We start from the raw sequence: 19,235 nt of genomic DNA, 5'->3' as shown, positions 1-19,235 counted from the left end.
GCCACAACAATTTGGTAAAATTGCATTACCACTCTGCTCCACCTAGCAAGGGACTGAGAACTCCCAAGGAGAACTGAGCCATCTTAGCTCCAGAAAAAGGCAGTTTGTGATGGAAAGGAAAAGGTATGTGGAGTCCTAATGGTAAAAAAATCAAGTTTCAAGATGAATTTAATTAGCTGGCCAATTATTAAATGTGAATTTGGCTCTGAAAGGCAACAGTTTATCCCCAAAATAGATAACTGTGTTAAACCAGGGAATCAAAACCTCTCTCCTACTCTCTACAACTGAGTGTATTCTCAGTTAAGGAGACAGTGTAATCGCTGAAAGATTCATTTTGGTTTTCCCCAATTTATGTTAACTGTGGCATCATTCCTAAAATACTGAGAAACGCTTTTATTTATAGAATTAACTATGCAGAAGTTGCAAGGATAATTTTTTTCCTTTAGAATCAAGGGGCTGAAGAGGGGTTATGTACTGAAAGAAAATCATGAGCAGCAGCAGCAGCTAATTCAGACACAGAATCATTTATTTTAAAATCTTAATCTTGACTGGCAAGTTATCTACCAGTCAAAGAGGGAATTTCTCTCCAGAAAATGCCTGGCAGCTGTGCTGAACTGCATCCATAGATGTTGATTTCTTTTATGTGATCCAAACTGAGAAGAGGTCAAAACTATCCATCTGATTTTACCAGGTAACTGCCCACATTTAAGTCAGAATCAGGCCTTGTTTCATGATTATTCCTTTCTCTTTTTAAAGGCATGTCACAGCATTTGATACATTTATGTGTCTGCAATCTGACTGAAGACACTGGCACTCAGATTTCTGCAAAAGGGAAGGTTTAGGTGTTTTTCTGTCTCTTCAGGGAGTGCTACACCTCACCTAGAAAAGCAGTGCAGTGCATTCAGCAGAGCCTTGCTCGGTAGCTGTCACTGAAACAGCAGAACTGAACAGAGCAGGGTGGAGTCCCCAAACTCAAGAACACATCACTGTCTGGGATACTGCCCTGGGGAGTCACCACCTGAGCAGCACTGCATAAACTGCAGGTTCTCACTGCCCTCACTCACAGAAAGTGAAAGGAAAACCTAAAATGGTGAGCACACACGAGAGGTGCTCTGGCTCCCTTCTCATTCAGCCTCAGAAACTGCTATTCCAGCAATATCTCCACTGTCAGCCAGCGTGGGCTTTTCCTATTCCTAAGCAAATGCTAAAGCTCCCCAAGACTTTTTAAGGGCATATTTCAAATTCTTTGAAAAGACAGCTTAGCTTTAAGGAATTTTAGGGACTGAGCATCACACCCAACCAGGGTGTGATTATAGTAGGCAAATGAGGCTTGAGAGAAGGGTCTTGATTTGTTTTGTGGGAAGCTCTTGGCTTGGCTAACCTGGCCTGCAAAGAGCATGAACTGAAACACGCTGCAGTATCCAGAATTATTGACTTCTTTTTTTTTTCTAAACAGTAAAAATGTTACATACTTTTTACCCTGTCATCCTCTCTGGAGCTAGCTGAGCAAGTTTTATTCTATTATTTTAACCTCAGTTTTCCATTTCTAAATCATTTCAAGCAGAGGCTTTTCTTTCTAAGAATGAAAGAAAGTTCTGCATGGGCTAACATGGTGCTGCCAGAACAGACTAAAAGGGACTAGATCAGGTATCTTTGTATTTCAGATGTGCTTAGACTTTTGAGAGGTTACGGGACAGAGCAGCCACCTGTGACAAAGGAACATGGGGCTAAGAGAGGCCTCCATTCCCTTGATATCATATGCAAAAACATTACATACACTCTTTTCTTGTTGACATTTTTAAGACTTAAACTCATTCAAGCTGTGCAGGCTCTCTGGGGGAGCTGCAGGGACAGCTTTAAGTACACAGCTTTTGTCATTTTCAGAAGGGGAGGTGACTTAAAGGGAAAAAATGTGGAGCCAACTGTAAGATTTTCTTTCCTACTGCACTGATAAGGCACCCAGGGCTCCAGTAAGAGGGTTCTCTTTATCTGGCTGAAAGTGGGTCATTGCCACGAGCAAAGCACCGTGATCCTGCCCTTCCCTGGGAGATTCTGGATGTCACAGCATCCAGCCAGACAGCTGAGGCACCAAAGTTTAACACAGATCAGTCAACTGAAAATGCCTTTGGGCAAGAACACCCAATAAACTCGACCACAAAACCGTTTAAGTGTGGGTTAATGCCTGCTTATAGAAGGCACACGTTGGCATGGAGCAGAGAAGTCTGTTTTGCACATGACCCTTTGACATCCCTTCTGATCTGTGGTCAGCATAGGAATAATTTTATGTGGATCTTTGGAGAAGCAGTACCTGGTAAGTCAGAATGCAAAGACAAATGTGCAAAATCACATAAAGTCAGAGCACAGGCACAAGATACGTTGTTATAAAGCATTGTATTAATTTTTAGAAAGATTTAGTCAGAAACCCATTAAACTCAAATCTAGCTTCACAACACTTGCTTAATAAACAATTTTCACTTACTACAAAACACAGAACAGCATCAAGTTACACATCAGATTTAAATGGGACTGCTTTGGCACATTTTTTGGTGAGTCACATTCTAGTTGAAAACAATGTTTTGTAACAAAAAAAACCCCAACAGCCAACCATTCCCAGTTAAAGGAAGAGGTTTATAAGATACGAGACTGAAAAAGAAAAAAGAAGTATTACGGATGAGATGGAGCTTGGAAAGAAATTCATACACTCACCACACAAAAATTAATCAGAGAGCCTTGACTGTGCTATTAATGATTTTAAACCTCATGCATTGTCTGGGATTTCGAGAGGTTTTATATTTCCAGTACAATAGGGTATTTGTAGGACCTGTACTCAAGAGTGGCATTTGATTGATTGTACATCCTCTGACACAGAGAGTGCTTTAAATGTAAAACATATTGCTGTAACATGGGAACAAAGAAGTGAAAGATACTTTCTAATTAAAACACAGGATTTTTGATCCTAATCTCAGTCATTGTGGGGCAAATGAAGAGCAGCATGTCATGGATTTCTCAACAACCGTCCCTATATTGTTTTCTTTTGATCACAAAATGTCAGTTCAATAAAACAGAAAGTCTTTCCAAAGGAGGTTTTGTTTTCATGAAGAAAAAGTTTTTGTTGTCAAATACCCTGTTATAACACTTTCAGAAGAAATTTTTTTCTGCCTTTCTGCTAGAAATACTTCCTCATTTTGAAATGTAACTCTGTTTATGGAATTAAAAAAAAAAAAAAAAGAAAAAAAATGGAAGGGCTTTCAATCTCCCAAATAAACCCTTCTGAACGATTGATTTGTTCAAGATTCATCTGTCACGAAAATTGTAAATATCTGAACATATACCGGGGGGGGGGGGAAGAAGTATATTTAAAAATCTTTTGTCAAAGCAGGAGCAGGCTCTCTCGGAGCTGCACAGAAGGGCAGAGTGTGGGGAGCCCTGACAGTGTTCAACCCTTCCCTGCAGGACTCGGTCAGGTCACCGTGGGCGGTGTCCCAGCAGGAGCAGCACTCCATGGGCGACTGATGGCTCTCCACTTGGACCAGCTGCTGGCACAGCCACCGCCACCCTGGACTTGTAAGGCTCTGCTGACACCTGATGTGGCTGCTGGGGATGGGACAGGCACATCCCTGCTCCCATGGACGCTCCTGGGAGTGCTCACACCCTTCACGTCTCCCAGGAGCTGAAGGCTCTGCGGGTCAGTAGCAATTCCTGCAGAGCTCTCAGCCCTGACCCTTGGAGAGCTGCACAGCTCTGCTGCTCCACAGCTCTGCTGCTCCTGGGGAACGTGCCCAGCAGGGAGGGGGCTGGATGTGGCCAACAGAGCTGCACGACTTTTAATATCTGCAAGCCAAGGCAATTCAAACAAGAGTTTGAGCCCACTTACGTGCTTATTATAGTTTAATTTAGACAGTGTCAATATCTGTGACTAGCTCTGGGGATATTTTTGGAATTAAACTACCTAAAGAGAATATTCATCTAAGAAATCCATATGGCAGGAGAGAACGGTAGAACTGCTAAAGTGGAATAGTAAAATCTTCCTTTTCATTCCCACACTTCAACTTAAATCTTTGGAAATTTCATTTACTTTCCTCATTTATACTTGCCTATTTTTAACGTTGTTTTGGTTTGGTTGGTTTGTTTGTTTTATATTCTAGTTCATACAGATTATTCTGTGTTTTTGCAGGAACAGAAAATTATATTACTTTACAAGTCAGGGGTACAGCGTGTCATGACATTCACTACTGGAAATTCAAAATCATCCAGATTCAGAACCATCATAATTCACTACTAAATAGAATCTTTCAAAAATTTCAGTTCCCATCCCTTCAGGGAACTTCACAACCTGGTATTTCTAGATCAGACTTCATTATCCAGGTCATCATTTCAATTTATCAGTGCCTTGGGGCCTTTGATATTCTCAGCTAGGGTGGTGTCATGTCCATCAATCACTAGGCCGCTTCCACATTTCCACTTTCATCTCCTTCAGTCTTAAAAAAAATCTCCATAACTCTCTGTGGGTGTATACTGGACACAGACACCTCTTACTTTTGTCAACTCTTATCGTGTTTAAAGTACAGGAACTGATCTGTAGAAATTATGGTGGCCTAAAGAACTGTTTTCATTCTAAGTCCTGTATGTCATTATTATTTGTATTAGGGGAGGGTTTACAGATTTACCAGTGTTTCTTTGGACTATAAACATGGCAAAAAAACCCCCAACAATATGATGTTTTTCCTGGAGACCTTCTAGTTCAGTCAAAAACTAAATGTTACATGTAGAGAACAGAAGTAAGGACCTGACAAAGCAAAGAGAAAATTGGGACTTATTCTGCATCATAGAAAACACAGGTCAGGCTAAGGGACTGAACAGAGAATTAAACCAACACAAGGCAGATTTTGAAAAGAGCCCTGAAGGAAAGGACAATAACTATTATTTAGAATGCAAAAGGCTTTCAGGGACAGGGGAGAAAGTATCTGGATGAGCTGCTGCTTCTCCATCTCTGTGAGGGGCAGTATAATCCTAGCTTTGAAAATATACATCACTAACCCCAAACCACCCCAAACTAAATATAGTAACAAAACAGAAAGAAAATTATGAGCTCAAAACAGACATAGCAGCCCTGAGACTACTGAATTTGCTGTAGCAATTACCTATCCACAATATTACATAGTCTCCAACCAAATACTATTAGTGTGGTTCTCAGAGCAATTCAAAGACACTGCTGCACTTCATCAAATCATTTTTTGGACATCACACAAGCTTTTGAGAAAACCATCATTCTCAAGAGTATGATTTGTTCACATTTCACTACAATCTGGTTTTCAAAAATTCATTTCTTCCATGTTTTTTTTTTCTATTTGAATTTTTAGATTGGTTTAGAGGTAAGAAAAATCTTTGCATTTTTCAAACACCAGCTTTTTTTGTTCTTTTAAGAGAGCAAAAGGAGGTTTCCAATGCTCCATTAAACAAGGACTCACATCTGCTGGTCTGCAGGGAAAGCAGGCTGAGGCATCAAAAGTATTGCAGTCAGGGAATTTAGTCCTTCCGATGCAATCAGTCTGCAATGTTATCTGATTAGATTCAGACTCAAACCTGAAGCCCAGGACTTCGGGTCAAGACATAAATAAACAAAGAGGATGAAAGAGCAGTCTGCAGGGCTTAAATGAACCTCAGGCTCTACAATTCAGGTTAAGATTTCTAAGGAATGCAAGCCAGGTGGATTGATTTAACATGGCATTAAAAAACATCTGGAAGAGAAAAACAGGTACATCAAAAAATAATCACGAGACAATCTTCTCAGTGTAAAATAATTAGTGGAACGTGCGACATGTAAAATAATTTTCTGCACATATACCCACACTGCCACCATCAGCCTCGCTTTCTCATTTATTCAGGTGAACCTGCAACTGGCAAACAGGCACTTACTCATGGATAACAGAGGAGGTGCTGAGCTGCTGGAGACTCCAACACTGCTGCAAAATAGAGGATGTGTTCATATGTGTTTGTGCAATGGACACTCGCTGTGCAATATTATCTTGTCTCTACAGACAAATTAGTTGCCTCATGCTCCTGCCAGCTTGATTTGTTTGGCCTTTGCAGAGAACAGAATACATGGAGTTTCTTGTGATTGAATCTCACGTAAAAGGTAAACCTGAGAGTTTATTCTACACTGTGCTATACATCCACCAAGGCAGCTGGAGCATTTGCTGACTTGATGTTGAAAAGAAGGCTATAAAATATACTAGGGAAATCTTGAAACGTCGCTCACTTGACATAGCAATAAGAGCCCTGCATTAAGATGCTGAGCTGATTTCCCTGATCCATGAAATTGCCTGGATATTTAAGGCATTTTCAAACAGAACCAGCATGAAACTCACCCTCCATTCCTGGCACAAGGACACCATGGGTTTTGTGTTCTCCAATAAAAACAGAGCTCAAAATTGCAGAGATTAATATTCTTTAAGAGAGGACCTAAATACAATTTCCTTCCTTTCTCAAGAAGCATTCAATGTCTTGGATACTAAAAGATGGGTTTGCTTGCTGACACACTGCTCAGGTTCTTTGTTGTGAGTGCTGCAAGAACCTCTCACAATAAAACACAGTGTGCAAGTCTGTGACCATCTTTGGAGAGGGACATTTGTTCTTCTCCTAAATAGGTGGCAGGACTGGAATACGTACAATAGGTAGAGAACTATGAAAGAACACCATGAAGTAATATATTGCATAATTTTATGGTCTGAGACTTGGGAAATGGTTCAGAATTCCTTACCAAGTGTGTATTTCCAGCTGCTAAAGGGTAAGAAAAGACTCACTCTATACTTACACAGTATTGGTGAGCTGAGGGTCAGGTGGAATTACTGCCAAGGACCCATCCAATGCAAACACACAGACTGCAATAATGGGGGAATTTGAAAGGACCACAAGAACTTTGTCCTGCAGGCTCTGCTACCTTAGATTCAAAGGAGGAACGGAGTACAGCTATAATGAAACTACAATTAGATTATGAACAGCTTCCCATTAGGTAGCTAGGAAGGTTTCAGCACAAAATGCACCAGTGAAGTATCCTGACACTGCAGTACATGTCACATCTGCTGCACACATCAGCAGCTTTCACACCAGCACAAGGGATATGTAACACTGGCAGACAATCTTGTCACTGATTTCTATCCAAATCACACTGTAAGGGTAATCTCCTTTCAATCAACCTCTTGCACAGGTTGCACATATGATTTTCAGCATCTCCATTGCAAAGAAAGACCTGAGACTCATACTCAGGTTCAAAGTTTTTCTTAGACATGGACTACCATTCTTTCTTGTGGACAAAGAAAGAGAATTACCTAAATTTTCAGATAGAATTTCTCAGTTTTTGCCTTCAGTTAGGCTGATAGCCCTTCCCATTTTGTAGCAAAGCTTTGCACTGAGCAATTTAAAAGCCAGTACTCTTCTCCTGCTTCCTGTAATTCTGTTCCTACTTAGCACATACAGAGGCCCATATCTATACAGGTACACAGAATTATACAAAGTACAAATGGAAAGGACTCTTGAAGCCATCTGGTACGTGGCCCTGTTCAAAGCAAATGCAGCTACACCTAATTAGCTCCTGAGATATGCTTGCCTACCCTACTTAAACAGTCTCCACAAACTCCCTTGGATATTTATTGTGATGTTTTGCTATTCTTACCATTAGAATGTTTTTCCAGTGTTTAGTCTGTTCCAGAAATTTTAATTAAAAGCTCCCTCATAGGAAGGCTGGATTATGGTGCGTTCTGATACATGAAAAACAAACCCAAAGAAATCCACTTACAGAAACACATGACACATTGAATTTAAGGTTCATAAATTATTTGTAGGTCACATAGGTGCTTTTTCAAACTTTCTGGCTCAGAGCACTTTGAACAAAACCAGCTATTTATGTATCCACCACATTGTTCACTTAAAAGAAGATCTTGATCATAGTAATTTCTTCCCTGATTGAAGTTTTGAAAGCTCTAAGTTCTCTGAAGAAAATAGTTGTTGGCATTTTTGGATGATAAACATCCCAAAGTGATGATGAGAAATTACAGTGTTACCCAATGATGCAGAAAAGTAGAGGAATGCAAACTGATAACCTCTGATTTATGAATAGACACTCTTTATTACGAAGTCTGGGGGTTCACAGTTAAAGATAAGTGCTTTCATCTCAGTGCTTATTAAAAGTGTGAGAAGGAAGCATGAAGGGTGGCTGCCATTTTGTAACAGATTAACACTTAATGCTCCTTGTGTCCAGTAGGAGTACAAAATGATACAGGACTTCCTGCCTCTTTAAGGTCTACAAAAGCTTTTGTTACTGTTCACAGTCACAGAAGATGGGAATTTTTACATCTGGCTTTGCTCATTGATATTAGAAATTTTTCTCACATATTAATATAATCACTCTTGTAAACCCTTTTCTTTACAGAGAAAAAACATTTGTCCAAGATATTAAAAGAAATCTTGTCACCTGCTTCTTAAAACATGACAGAATTTACTTTGAAAGTATTTAAACTTATTATTTCACCTATCAACAGACATTCCCAGTGAAACCCACCCCATGCACTCCAAGTCATGAGCCAAGTAATCCTTTTTGTCACAGTATTGAAGTCAATTATATTACATTCCTTATAACTTCCCAAAGCTTGGGGATTTTCTAATTTTTCCTTCCCTCTCCCTGTTACCTCTCTGTTAAATATTCAAAGCAGGCAACAAAAAGCAGCAAAAAAATAAGGTCAATACAGCAAATTGGAAAAAAGTAAAATGTTGCTATACACATTCTCTTAATCAACCCAAACAGCTTCTCTGAGACATCTAATTTGATTTTACGAAGCGCTAACCCGTAACCATATTTGACTTTCCTTTGATTCCAAACGTTAAAAATAGCCTTTATCTAATGTTCAGGCACATCATCTCACTACACGTGCATTTGCATTATGAGGCAGTGAAACATGGCTGGAGAGCCATCTTGGACGTTATCTGTGTTATTACTCAAGTGGAGAGTATAATCATAAATCCTCCTCTTCCCCTCCAACCCCCGCCTTTTTTTTAGAAGTACACTTAAAATCTGGTTTGAAGCTTCACTGGCTCCATTACATTTGAACTTCAGTAACAAGAATGTGGTATGAATATGCTGAGAGAAAGCACAGACAAAAGGTATATTTTCATAATGCGGTTCAGTTTAACTCTTCCTATAATTAGCTACAACTCATTAGGCAATAAACAGAAAAACAAAGAGATTATGAATGGAAGGGCAATATTTTCTCCATAAAACAAACAAAAAAACTAAAACAGATGCCTCGTTCAAGAGGCTTTCCTTGCATAAATACACAGAGCAGCTTAGAAAAGATATTTTCTTGATTGAAAATGTTTGTCTAGGAAGAAAAACCTGTAAACATATCTTGAGCAATTTCAGTCAAAAGTATTTATTGCTATTGTACACTTAAGATTTTTTAATCTCAAGGATAAAATAACAATACAGCAATGGTCTGCAGATGACCAGCTTTGATCTTTTATTAGTTCTTCTAATTGTTTCTTAATTTGTATTCTGCATAATAAGCACTTACCTTCACTGTTTGTCCAGCTTCGGGGCCATCCTGTAAGCAAGGAAGAAGAAGTCTCAGGTTAAAGGATCTAATAAGGATCACACAGGAATTCAGAAATCTTACTCAATAACCATTTACATCCAGTTACACTGCATGTTAATTTAGCATATTTTTCCTGAGGACCATTCAACACAAAGTTTTCAGACAAGGCTCCTTTTCATATCAGGTCATGACAAAGGGAGCAACTCAGATAACAGAAATAACAGTTTTTCATTTTTTCAGATCATATTTTTCAATAGCTAGCAAGAGATTTCTGATCCTTGTGAACATAAAACACACATGAAAGTGAGAATTTAATCCCAGTATGCTTGCTTAAAATTTTGATTCTAATGAATGGGCTTAGTCTCCTGGTTTGCTTTAAACAGAGTTCATTTTTGGTATAAAAACACCCAGCACAAATAACTGAAAGGTCAGAAACATATTTACGTGGCTACCTCGCTCTTCCTGTATATAAGTATCTGTGAGGAGGAATCACTATTTCCATCATAAGCAGTGGGTTATGTGCAGAACAAGGAGATGTTGCTGCCTTCTCTAGGTCAGTCCTGAAAATGCTTCTTCTAAGGAAGAGCATTTGCTGAAATATTCACAAACAAGCACTGTGTTTAGGAGTGTTTGCAGGCTTATTCCAAAGATTTGCAGTTATTAATTAACCCCACTTTCCTAGTGGTTTGCCTCTTAGATTTTTTTTCAGTGGCAAATTTGGAAGACCGCAATGCAGTTATTTGGCTCTTTTTTTTTTTTTTTTTTTTTTTACTATGATTTTGCATTTACTGCCCCTCAAAGTTTCAATGTCCTTTTCTCATTGGACTAGGGAAGAAGATTGAAAACTTGATAAAACAAGCCATTAAATCTTTTTTTTAGCTGACTGGCTTACCAACCTGGATGGAGATGGTGAGCGAGGTTCCACAGAAGTGTCTCTCCACCACGTTCCCCACCCTTTGCGCTGTACGAAATAAATCAGCCACTTCCTCGGGACGCAGGTCACGGAAACGCTCCACCGGCCGCAGGGGACAAACAAGGACATCTGAAGGTGGCAGTGTCAAGGCACAAACACAGAATCTGAGTGGTCCACAGGAGAAGTGTCTCAATCCCCAGCCTGTAACCTGGTTCTGATCCCCTCCAAATTGACTAAACTCTTCCTCTCCGATGACACTGCAAGAGTATCTAAAACACAGAGCTCAGTACAGAGAATCATGCGATGCTTTGTTCAGATCTGGTTTCCTCAAATCCCTCAGATATGGCCAAAATGACTAAACTAAGGTCCATGTGCTACTACTGAGACATCTAAAGGAAAGCAGTTTTCACACGCTCAAATTTACCATCTCAATGGAGAAATGCTCGTGTTTAACAGCTCTGAAAGTTGGAGACATTTTCTGTTGTGATTAAAAACGGGAGAAAGCCAAAGGAATTTAAGACAGGTTTGGGAGTGTGGTCTGAGACAGCAGTTTTACAATGCTTTTCCACACAGGTGATACATATTTTTTAAAATCTTGACCTCTAATTTTAGGTACCCAAATATGAAAAGCTGACACTATGCTGATCATAGCAGATTGCTTCTTTGTACACAACATCAATTATGATTCACAAGGAATGCTCAACTGTTATAAATATTGGTTTTTAAAAAAACCATTTAGATAATTAAGACTATTTCCTTTCAAGCACAGTGTTCACAACCCTGTAAACATACTTTGATTTAATCCTACGTTGGTGACTGTGCTTCGTGAGTCGGTGAAATGAAGTTATAAAGTAAATAATGGAAGTACACAGACACTGTTCACAGTCATCAGATCTGCTGTGTTCACAGTAATTAATAATTGCTATGGTTCCTCGCTAGAAAGTCAATTTTGTAACATTATTTATATGGTCCAGAATTCTTAGCAGAGCCTCAGTTGTGGAAATCCAACAAGCAAGTACTTGGGACTTGATTCTCATTTCAATTCCCTGCAGACAGGATTCTTTGCTGACTTACAGAAGAGTATTTGCAGAATAAAGACCTTAAGATAACCTTTAACATCACTTGAACTTTCATGACCAACGGTTATGAAAATTATTTTTTTCAGTATTAAAATGAGTTTTCAAAGGACTATTTGAAGAAAATTAAGTTCCATGCCATTGTATTACAGTCATCTTTATTTTTACTGCATCTTGAAGCCTGCAGGTATTCAGGAACATTCTCTATAATCCAGGAAAGATAACTAGGAGCTGCTCTGCAGTTAACAGGTTCACACAAAGGTTACATCAACCTGATTTTCAAGAACCACATGAGACATCTGAAACAAGGAAAGATTAATACATGTGAAAGATTAATTATTTCCATAAGCACAGAGACAACATGTTTGCATTCACCAAGGTTATTGCAGGAATCGCACTTATATTTCTGATGGGGAGAAAACCAGACATTTTTTGAAGTAAAGAAGTGGTGGCAGGTTTTGATCATTTTTCAGAGTCCAGATGAGGACAGACAAGTCTGTAATGGATATTTGTGAAAGTGAGAGCAGAATTTTCAAGCGAGCTCCACCTCTAGCAGCTCCCAGCAGAACAGGAGAAGGCTGGTCCCAGCTGTGGGTATTAATCTGCTTTGAAAATCTGTTTCTCAGTTTTTCTAGTGCAGCATCAGCTATGCCACTACTATTTTCCTTTTCTCATTTTACAACTCACCGTATTACCATTTAATAAAGGAGATGTACACATTTAGAAAGCAGGTACTTGGAAACAAAACAACCCTGGATGGGGGCAAAAAGCCTAGTTTTGTGGGGTATTGGTTGTGAGAAGCTGTGCCTCTTGGTAAGCTACTGGGCACAGTAAACCCCTTGTAATTCATTTGTGCCTTCCCAGCACACTGTACAAAGCACCTCTACAAAGGATGCCATTGGCTGAGCTCAGGGCCCAAGGGAAGAGCTGGAAAGTTGCTTGGCAGACCTGATTTCCACACCAGGAATAAAGGAATAGAAAAACTAATTAATTTTACTCATAAAAAGGAAATCCATGTCAACACTGAAACAGGAAAAAGGACATTCGCTTAAGCTGAGTTCATTTTTCAAAAGGAGAGAAGGGAAGTTTGTACCCTTAGGGCATCTGATACTTAAGTAGATAATTATCCTTCTTCTGCAGCACTGCTTTATTATCATGGCTCAATGAACCATTTATAAATGAAGAATTTCCCCTCACTTACCTCTAGCAAAACTGCTGCTTACATTAAGACAAGTTTCCTTTTCTCCTTTAGAATTTTCCCCAGAAGTTTCTCACCCCCTCAGACTCGTACACACCTCACCAGCAATTGTTTGTTCTCTACCTAGCTCAGGGCCACAGACATAATTTTTGCATTAATCATGGTTACTTCAACCTGATATTAGCACTGTACTACTTGCCACTGCAGAGGGTTGTGAAAAACATGAGCTAAACACTGCTTGTGAAAGCTTTTGTTTCCATAGCACACTGCAGAGGGGGAGGCTGGTCGTGACCAAGACAGGACATCTGTTTTCTTTTCTTAATTTTGTCACTAATTTTCACTGTCACTTCGGCAAGTTGCCTCTGTATCTCTCCTCTCCCCCACTTTATCTGTCTCATCTGCTTAGACAGCATTAGCCAGTTGGTGCAGTGGATGTTTCCTCATTAACCGGGAGCCTCTCTGCTCACACGGGGCCTCAAAGCTCTCCTGCAGCACCTAATGATGCACCCATAAAACACATCGTTCTGCAAAAAGGATTTGCACTTCCTCCTTACATTACCAAAACTCATTTACAACTCAAACTAGGTTTTAACTATATTTCTGTCTTGGAATGTGATAAATAATTCAAAGGCACAATCACACACTAGAGCATCTTTACTGAACTTTCCATCATTTCAAAATAATTCTACAAAGAATAATGATCGAAATTCTGAATCAGAGCTAAATTAACATGAGAATGTAATTAGGACAACATTCAAGCTATATTTAACTGTGAATATATTAAAAGGCAAATGTTAGAATGAATTCATGGATTTGAGGTCATTAAGAAAACAACCATCTCCTGCAACTTAAAATCATAGTTTTTAAGTACAATTTTTGACACTAGGATAGTTTTTGACTTTATATCCTGGTCAGATTTTAACCTGTATAACTGCTCTATTCACCTCAAAATTCTTCCAAAGTTTAAAATGACATAAATTGTTCATTTCTTTCTGCAATTACCCACTGGAAAAACACTGCTAGGAACTCCTGATGACTGTGTATTAAAGCTGCAAGTGAAAGTGAGTTTGTACTTATGTCTATGTGCAATTACCCCTTAGACAGAAGCATCTACTGCCATCTGAGATGCCTCAGGGCATCCAGCTGCCACTCCAGAAGGGCAGGAGTCTCCCATATGCCCTATGTCACAGCTGTCATTCAGGTGGGAAACCTGAATCATCTCAGGCTGTCTGAATCTGCAGCAGGTGCCTGTGTTTGGACAACAGCCCCCACTTTAACAGAGGGCTCAGCAGGACAAGGGGCTGATACCCAGCAGATGAGCTGCATGACTGAAGACAGCATTCTGCCTTCAGAAAGTTTGAACTTAATGTTTCCTTTCTCTAAACACTATAATTAATAATTTTGTGATTTCTTCATTCATTCTGAACTGCTACTGACTGATGAAGTTTCTATTTTTAAGCTTTGATTTGCACAGCTGTTATTTTCTTCAAATTCTCTGAGTCAGTCCACATCATTAGAGTACATGCAATTTAATATGTCAACTTCTCCATTTTAAGGAGTGAAAAACCTTTACACTTTATTCTAATCTGTAACAGTACATTTCTCTCTCTAAATCTCGCAGAAGTCTCTCAATAGCTTTACTTTTCTTCTTAATACCTAAATATGCACACACAAATCAATATGCAAACCCTCACACACAGTAAAAGCTCCATTAAAGATTCATTAAACAACTAGGAATGTCAGTATTTTTCAAAGACTACCAGTAGACAGTAGCTTAAAACTCCAGGTATTTTAGTGGAAGTGCATAAGCATAAAGTTGCTGCAAAGCAAGAGTGGATCAGACTCATTCTAAGGATGACCAATGTTTTCAACAAAATCTCTTGTCCTTACATACTGGGCACAGCAGACCGCTCCCTGCACAGCCTTGGGCAGGTGTTTGATGCAGCAAAGGCCATGAGCCTCCTCCATAATTCAAATTACCAGCCTGTTGGTCTATTAAGATTGTGACTTGTTTGGAAAAGCTCAGGCTGGTGGCCAAGCACTCGTGGTTCAACAGTTCCTGAGCACCAGCAGCACAAGGATGCTTGAACACGTGTGCCAGCTCTCAGCCCTCAACAGCCAGGCCTGCACACATTTCTGTAAGTCTCTCTTGCTCTTCCACTGACCTTTTAGACCATAATAACTGGAGCCCTCTGAGACTGGCAGGCGGGGATGTTCTCTGCAATGTGGTTCTGCAGTGGGCACCTGGACACCGTCAGAGCCATGTTCAGCAGTGCCAAGCACAAGCACAAATTCTCCATGGACATGTAAGTAATGAAGATGTGCTCACACTGGAGATGATGGGTCACGACTGTGAAGGGAGCATTTGTTACCTGAACCGTGACTTTAAGTTGATCAGACAGAGAGGACTCAGAATCTACAAGAAAAGCAAAACACATGGCCAACACCTGCATGATGACCATTGCAAGTGCAATTTTCCTTCCACTAATACACATAGAGGGGAGCCTGAAATTCAAAGGCACAGTGGTAATTTTTATTTGCTTTATATGAATTCTGACTTTGAAGCTTAAATTATTGTAATTCAGTATTTAAGGGCTAAGCCAGGCTCTATGTTCCCTTCAATGGGATTTTGATCAACCTCACGAAGTGCCCATTATAAATTTTCACACACAACTATCAAGGTACACACATTCTATAGTTCTAAAATGTTAGAAAAATGGCCTTTGGGGGATCAAAAAAAAAAGAAATCCCAAAGAGGTTAAAATTCCTTTTATGTGACAAGCTTTAGAACTAAACACAGCTTTTTCCTGGTTAAGTCCATTAATTTCCTATATAGAAACATACTTTCAGTTTTGACTCTTGTTTTATTCCTGAATTTGAACTTCAAACAGAACAATTCAAAGCTTTATAAAGGAAAAAATTAAAGGCTCTCCAGGTACTGACATTCTAACAATAGGAATAAAGTTCTTTTTTTTTTCTTTGTCTTCTTGAGGAACCACTTAAACACATTAAAATTGACAGGTTTTCTTAATATGTGAGGCTTTAAAAGAACAAAATACAAGGGGGAAAAGGCAGAGTATCTAAAAGTGAAAGGGTAATTGCTTCTGTATGAAGCTGCTGGGTTTCACCAATATTAGCTTTCTACATCATTTGTTACAAAATTTCTTAACTTGGGTAAAATTATTTATTTTCAATGTGTAAAGCGGTCAGGAATCCAGAGCTCACATGGGAATGGAAATACTGGTCCTGTTCCTTTAAAAAGTCTCCCCTCACAACAACACAAGGGTCAAAATCTCAAAAAAAAATTAAAAACATAGTTCAAAGATAAAAAGTAGTAGTTCCAAAACCTTAATAACTCTTAAAATACCTATTTTTGGCATTCTAATATTTTACATTAAAAGTATTTTAGTTAAAAATAAAAATTTTCCTTAATAATTTAAGTTGGGGAAACACATCAAAACTGATTTTTTTGGTAATATTTTGGGTTTGACTAATTGGTTTTCCTTAAAAAGCATCCCAAACTGTGACACCTATGAGACAATACTGCTTCATGCATTTCATGAGCTTAGGTGAATGACTTCAAGCACAGTATCTCTGCTCTCCCTTCCAGCTGAAAACACCCCAATCACTTATAGAGCAACTCCCAATAACAGTTCCGACCTTGGAGGTCGGGGCTTTGCTCATTTTAGGATTAGTACAGATAAGATACTGTCACCATCTCTGGGTAACAGCAGGAAGCACTGGAGGGACACGATGGGATGGTGTCCCCTGCTGGTGCCTGCCCAGGGGCCAGTCCAGCCCTCTCTGAGGAGGGAGCACAGTCCCTGGGGTGGGTGCTGGGAGCTCAGGGGCCAGAAGAACCAGAAGACTGCAATAAGTGATTATTTCCAACTGTGTTATGTGCCTGTATGAGAGACCCCTCAGCCCATCCATAAGCTGATGGGAATGCAGAAATAATGCTCTGTGGGGTGAGGGATTATTCTTTTCTTCCATTCTGTTTTACATGAATTTGCATCAAGTGCCCCAAGCAGAGAGAATCAGTCAGACAAAGCTTCAGGTATTAAAACTCATCACAATGTCCCTAGATTCTCAGTGAGGAGTGTAGGCAGGGGTATTAAATTCATCATTGCATCTAAGCAGAAGTTTTCTTTGTTTAAAAGCTCTAATTGCTAACAGAAAGAAATCCCAGAGCTCCGAAAAAAACACAGGAGAATGCATGACTAATAAAATTAATATAACTGAAAAACAACTGCCAGTCATTTATCTTTTTTCTGCCCTTGAACAATTCTTCACATTTTGAAGGCTATGGGAGCAATTTCTCTATGTGAGGAAAACAATAATGGTTCCACAGACACTGTCTATAGGAGGAGTTAAGAAGTGAGCGAACACGTACACACACAGAGCATCAAAAAGCCTTTAAAAATTAATCAAATACATATTCTGCTTCAGTACAACAACAATATATCAAGGCATCTATTCAGTTCCCAGTAAACTCACAGAATTAGGACATCCATAAAACTGCAGCAAAGCAAAAACTGATGTTTCCCCAAGCCCAGAATATGCCCTGTTGAATAAGACGGAGTGACAGACTTTTGGAAGGAAATCTGCAGAGGTTATTTGGATTAAGAGTGAGCATCTCATAATAGGAAAAGGTGGAGGAGACCCCTTTAGTGGGTTTTACTAGAACTGTATTTAAATATATTTTAGAAGGTTGCTTTGGTACAATACAGGAAATAGTATATCATAGAACTTGCTAGTTTGGGAAAAAACATAGCTGTGAACAATAAAGATAATTAAGAACCAATGTAAATGCAATAAAGTTACAATAAAAACTTAAAAATTGCTTCAGACTATTAAACACACAATACTTTTTTATTTTATGTTGCTCTGCCTCATCTCAGCATTAATAAAAAAAGTCATTAAGACAAACTTTCTAAATAATTTGATCGTGATAAGGTAGCTCAGTACATATTTACACTAATACAGATGATACATTTATGCAAAAAAATAGAGAATTGGTGGTTCCACTAGAGCCAAGAGCAATCACTGTATATCTTTGACATGGATTTCCCCACACCATGATAAGTGAACTCTTTGAAGACCACATTGCAGCTTTTATACAGTGGGTTTTTTTATTCTACCTGATCCTCTTACTCCACTGGAACTACTTAAAATAATTTTTCACGTCAATGAAACATTCAATAGTTCCAAGAAATGAACAATAAATACCATTATACTTTTAAAAGTCAACACATCTAATTTAAATACTGCTGTGGCTCATAGTCTGAATCATGCAGGATAGCACACCAAAGTACAAAGTACTGCTACACAAAGTACAGTGACTCCACAAGACAGAGGGCCACAGCAGGGAAACACGACATTCAGAACTGTTCACTTCTCATTTAAACAAGTCTTTCATATATTTGATATTCCCTTTAAATGCCTTTAGGGTATGTCAAGTAGGTCAACTAAAAGCTCAGTTCCTCATAGCAAGAGGTATTTTACTGTAGGATTTGTCCTTTTCTGCAGCTCCTGGCCTCAGGGGCAGCCTCGGGCAACAGCAGGTGCCTAAGTGGAACCACAGCGAGAACAGCTGAGGGAGCGTTTGTGCCTCAGAAACACCCTCTGATCCAAGTCTCATTTGGGGGAAATTTACTGCAGATCTGAACTTACGTTTGTACCAGTATCACGATCACATTCCTAGAATCACATTAACCTTTTGATCTTGGCAGGTCCAAAAGTGATAACCAGAGACCACGTTGGAAATGCAGAAGTCCCAATATGAAAGGACTTTATTTACAACTGCTGGGATGCTCTGAGAAGATCCTGTAAAGAAATACTGTTGTGCAACTCATTTCAGCTAAGAACTACACCTTTATCAATCCAGATGATACACCTTGTTTCTAAATATATGAAGAAACTTTATAAATACATGAAGCTATCAATGCACCTGTACCAATTATAAATGTACAAGACCACTGAAATAAACAGGCATGCCTGAAGCTGACAGCAGAAACCAAACAACACTTAGGGTGCAACAGCCAAAGAGTAGGGATTTGGCCTAAACATCGGAGTGATGGCATTTGTCTTAGAAACCAATATATTCATGCAAAGATGCTCAGTAGCCACAAGTCTTGACCACCAGAAAACTGCACTGAATTCAGTTTACCAAAATAACCCTGCTGGAATTGCAACATTTCATTGCAATACCTCATTCCAAACAAAGAAAGTAAGCTCATGATCCAGCCTCTCCACCAGAGAATAAGAAACACCCTGTGAGAAAATGCTTCAGCATTGGGTCTTAATTAAGTCTGCAGCACCATCATACTCAAAAACTAATGCCATCATTACAAAATTAGATTCTAGCTCATGATTCAGGAGCTATAATGAGTGAATAATTAATTACTAAATATTAGTTATGACAAATTCACTTTCTTGAAATTTATTGGACGCCATATTCC

The 19,235-nt window shown here is 39.1% G+C and overlaps 1 protein-coding gene across 4 annotated transcripts in view; it reads right to left on the bottom strand.

Annotated features, from left to right (window-relative positions):
• FHIT (fragile histidine triad diadenosine triphosphatase) overlaps positions 1-19,235 on the bottom strand; it is a 533,324-nt gene that overhangs the window by 130,955 nt on the left and 383,134 nt on the right. For 3 of the 4 annotated variants that reach the window (XM_050312890.1, XM_050312891.1, XM_050312893.1), the window contains 2 exons: positions 10,484-10,629; positions 9,567-9,596 (listed from right to left, as the gene is read on the bottom strand). In XM_050312890.1, coding sequence (XP_050168847.1) covers positions 9,567-9,596; positions 10,484-10,629 — 176 coding nt within the window. Of the gene's footprint in view, positions 1-9,566; positions 9,597-10,483; positions 10,770-19,235 lie in introns of all 4 variants that reach the window. The other variant, XM_050312889.1, reaches the window with a different exon arrangement.

Source organism: Myiozetetes cayanensis, unplaced genomic scaffold, assembly GCF_022539395.1.
Source record: "Myiozetetes cayanensis isolate MyiCay16 unplaced genomic scaffold, myiCay2020 scf18, whole genome shotgun sequence".
NCBI classification, from domain to species: Eukaryota; Metazoa; Chordata; class Aves; order Passeriformes; family Tyrannidae; genus Myiozetetes; species Myiozetetes cayanensis.
Note: the sequence above shows the minus strand (reverse complement) of the source record. Positions and strands in the feature narration are given on the sequence as shown.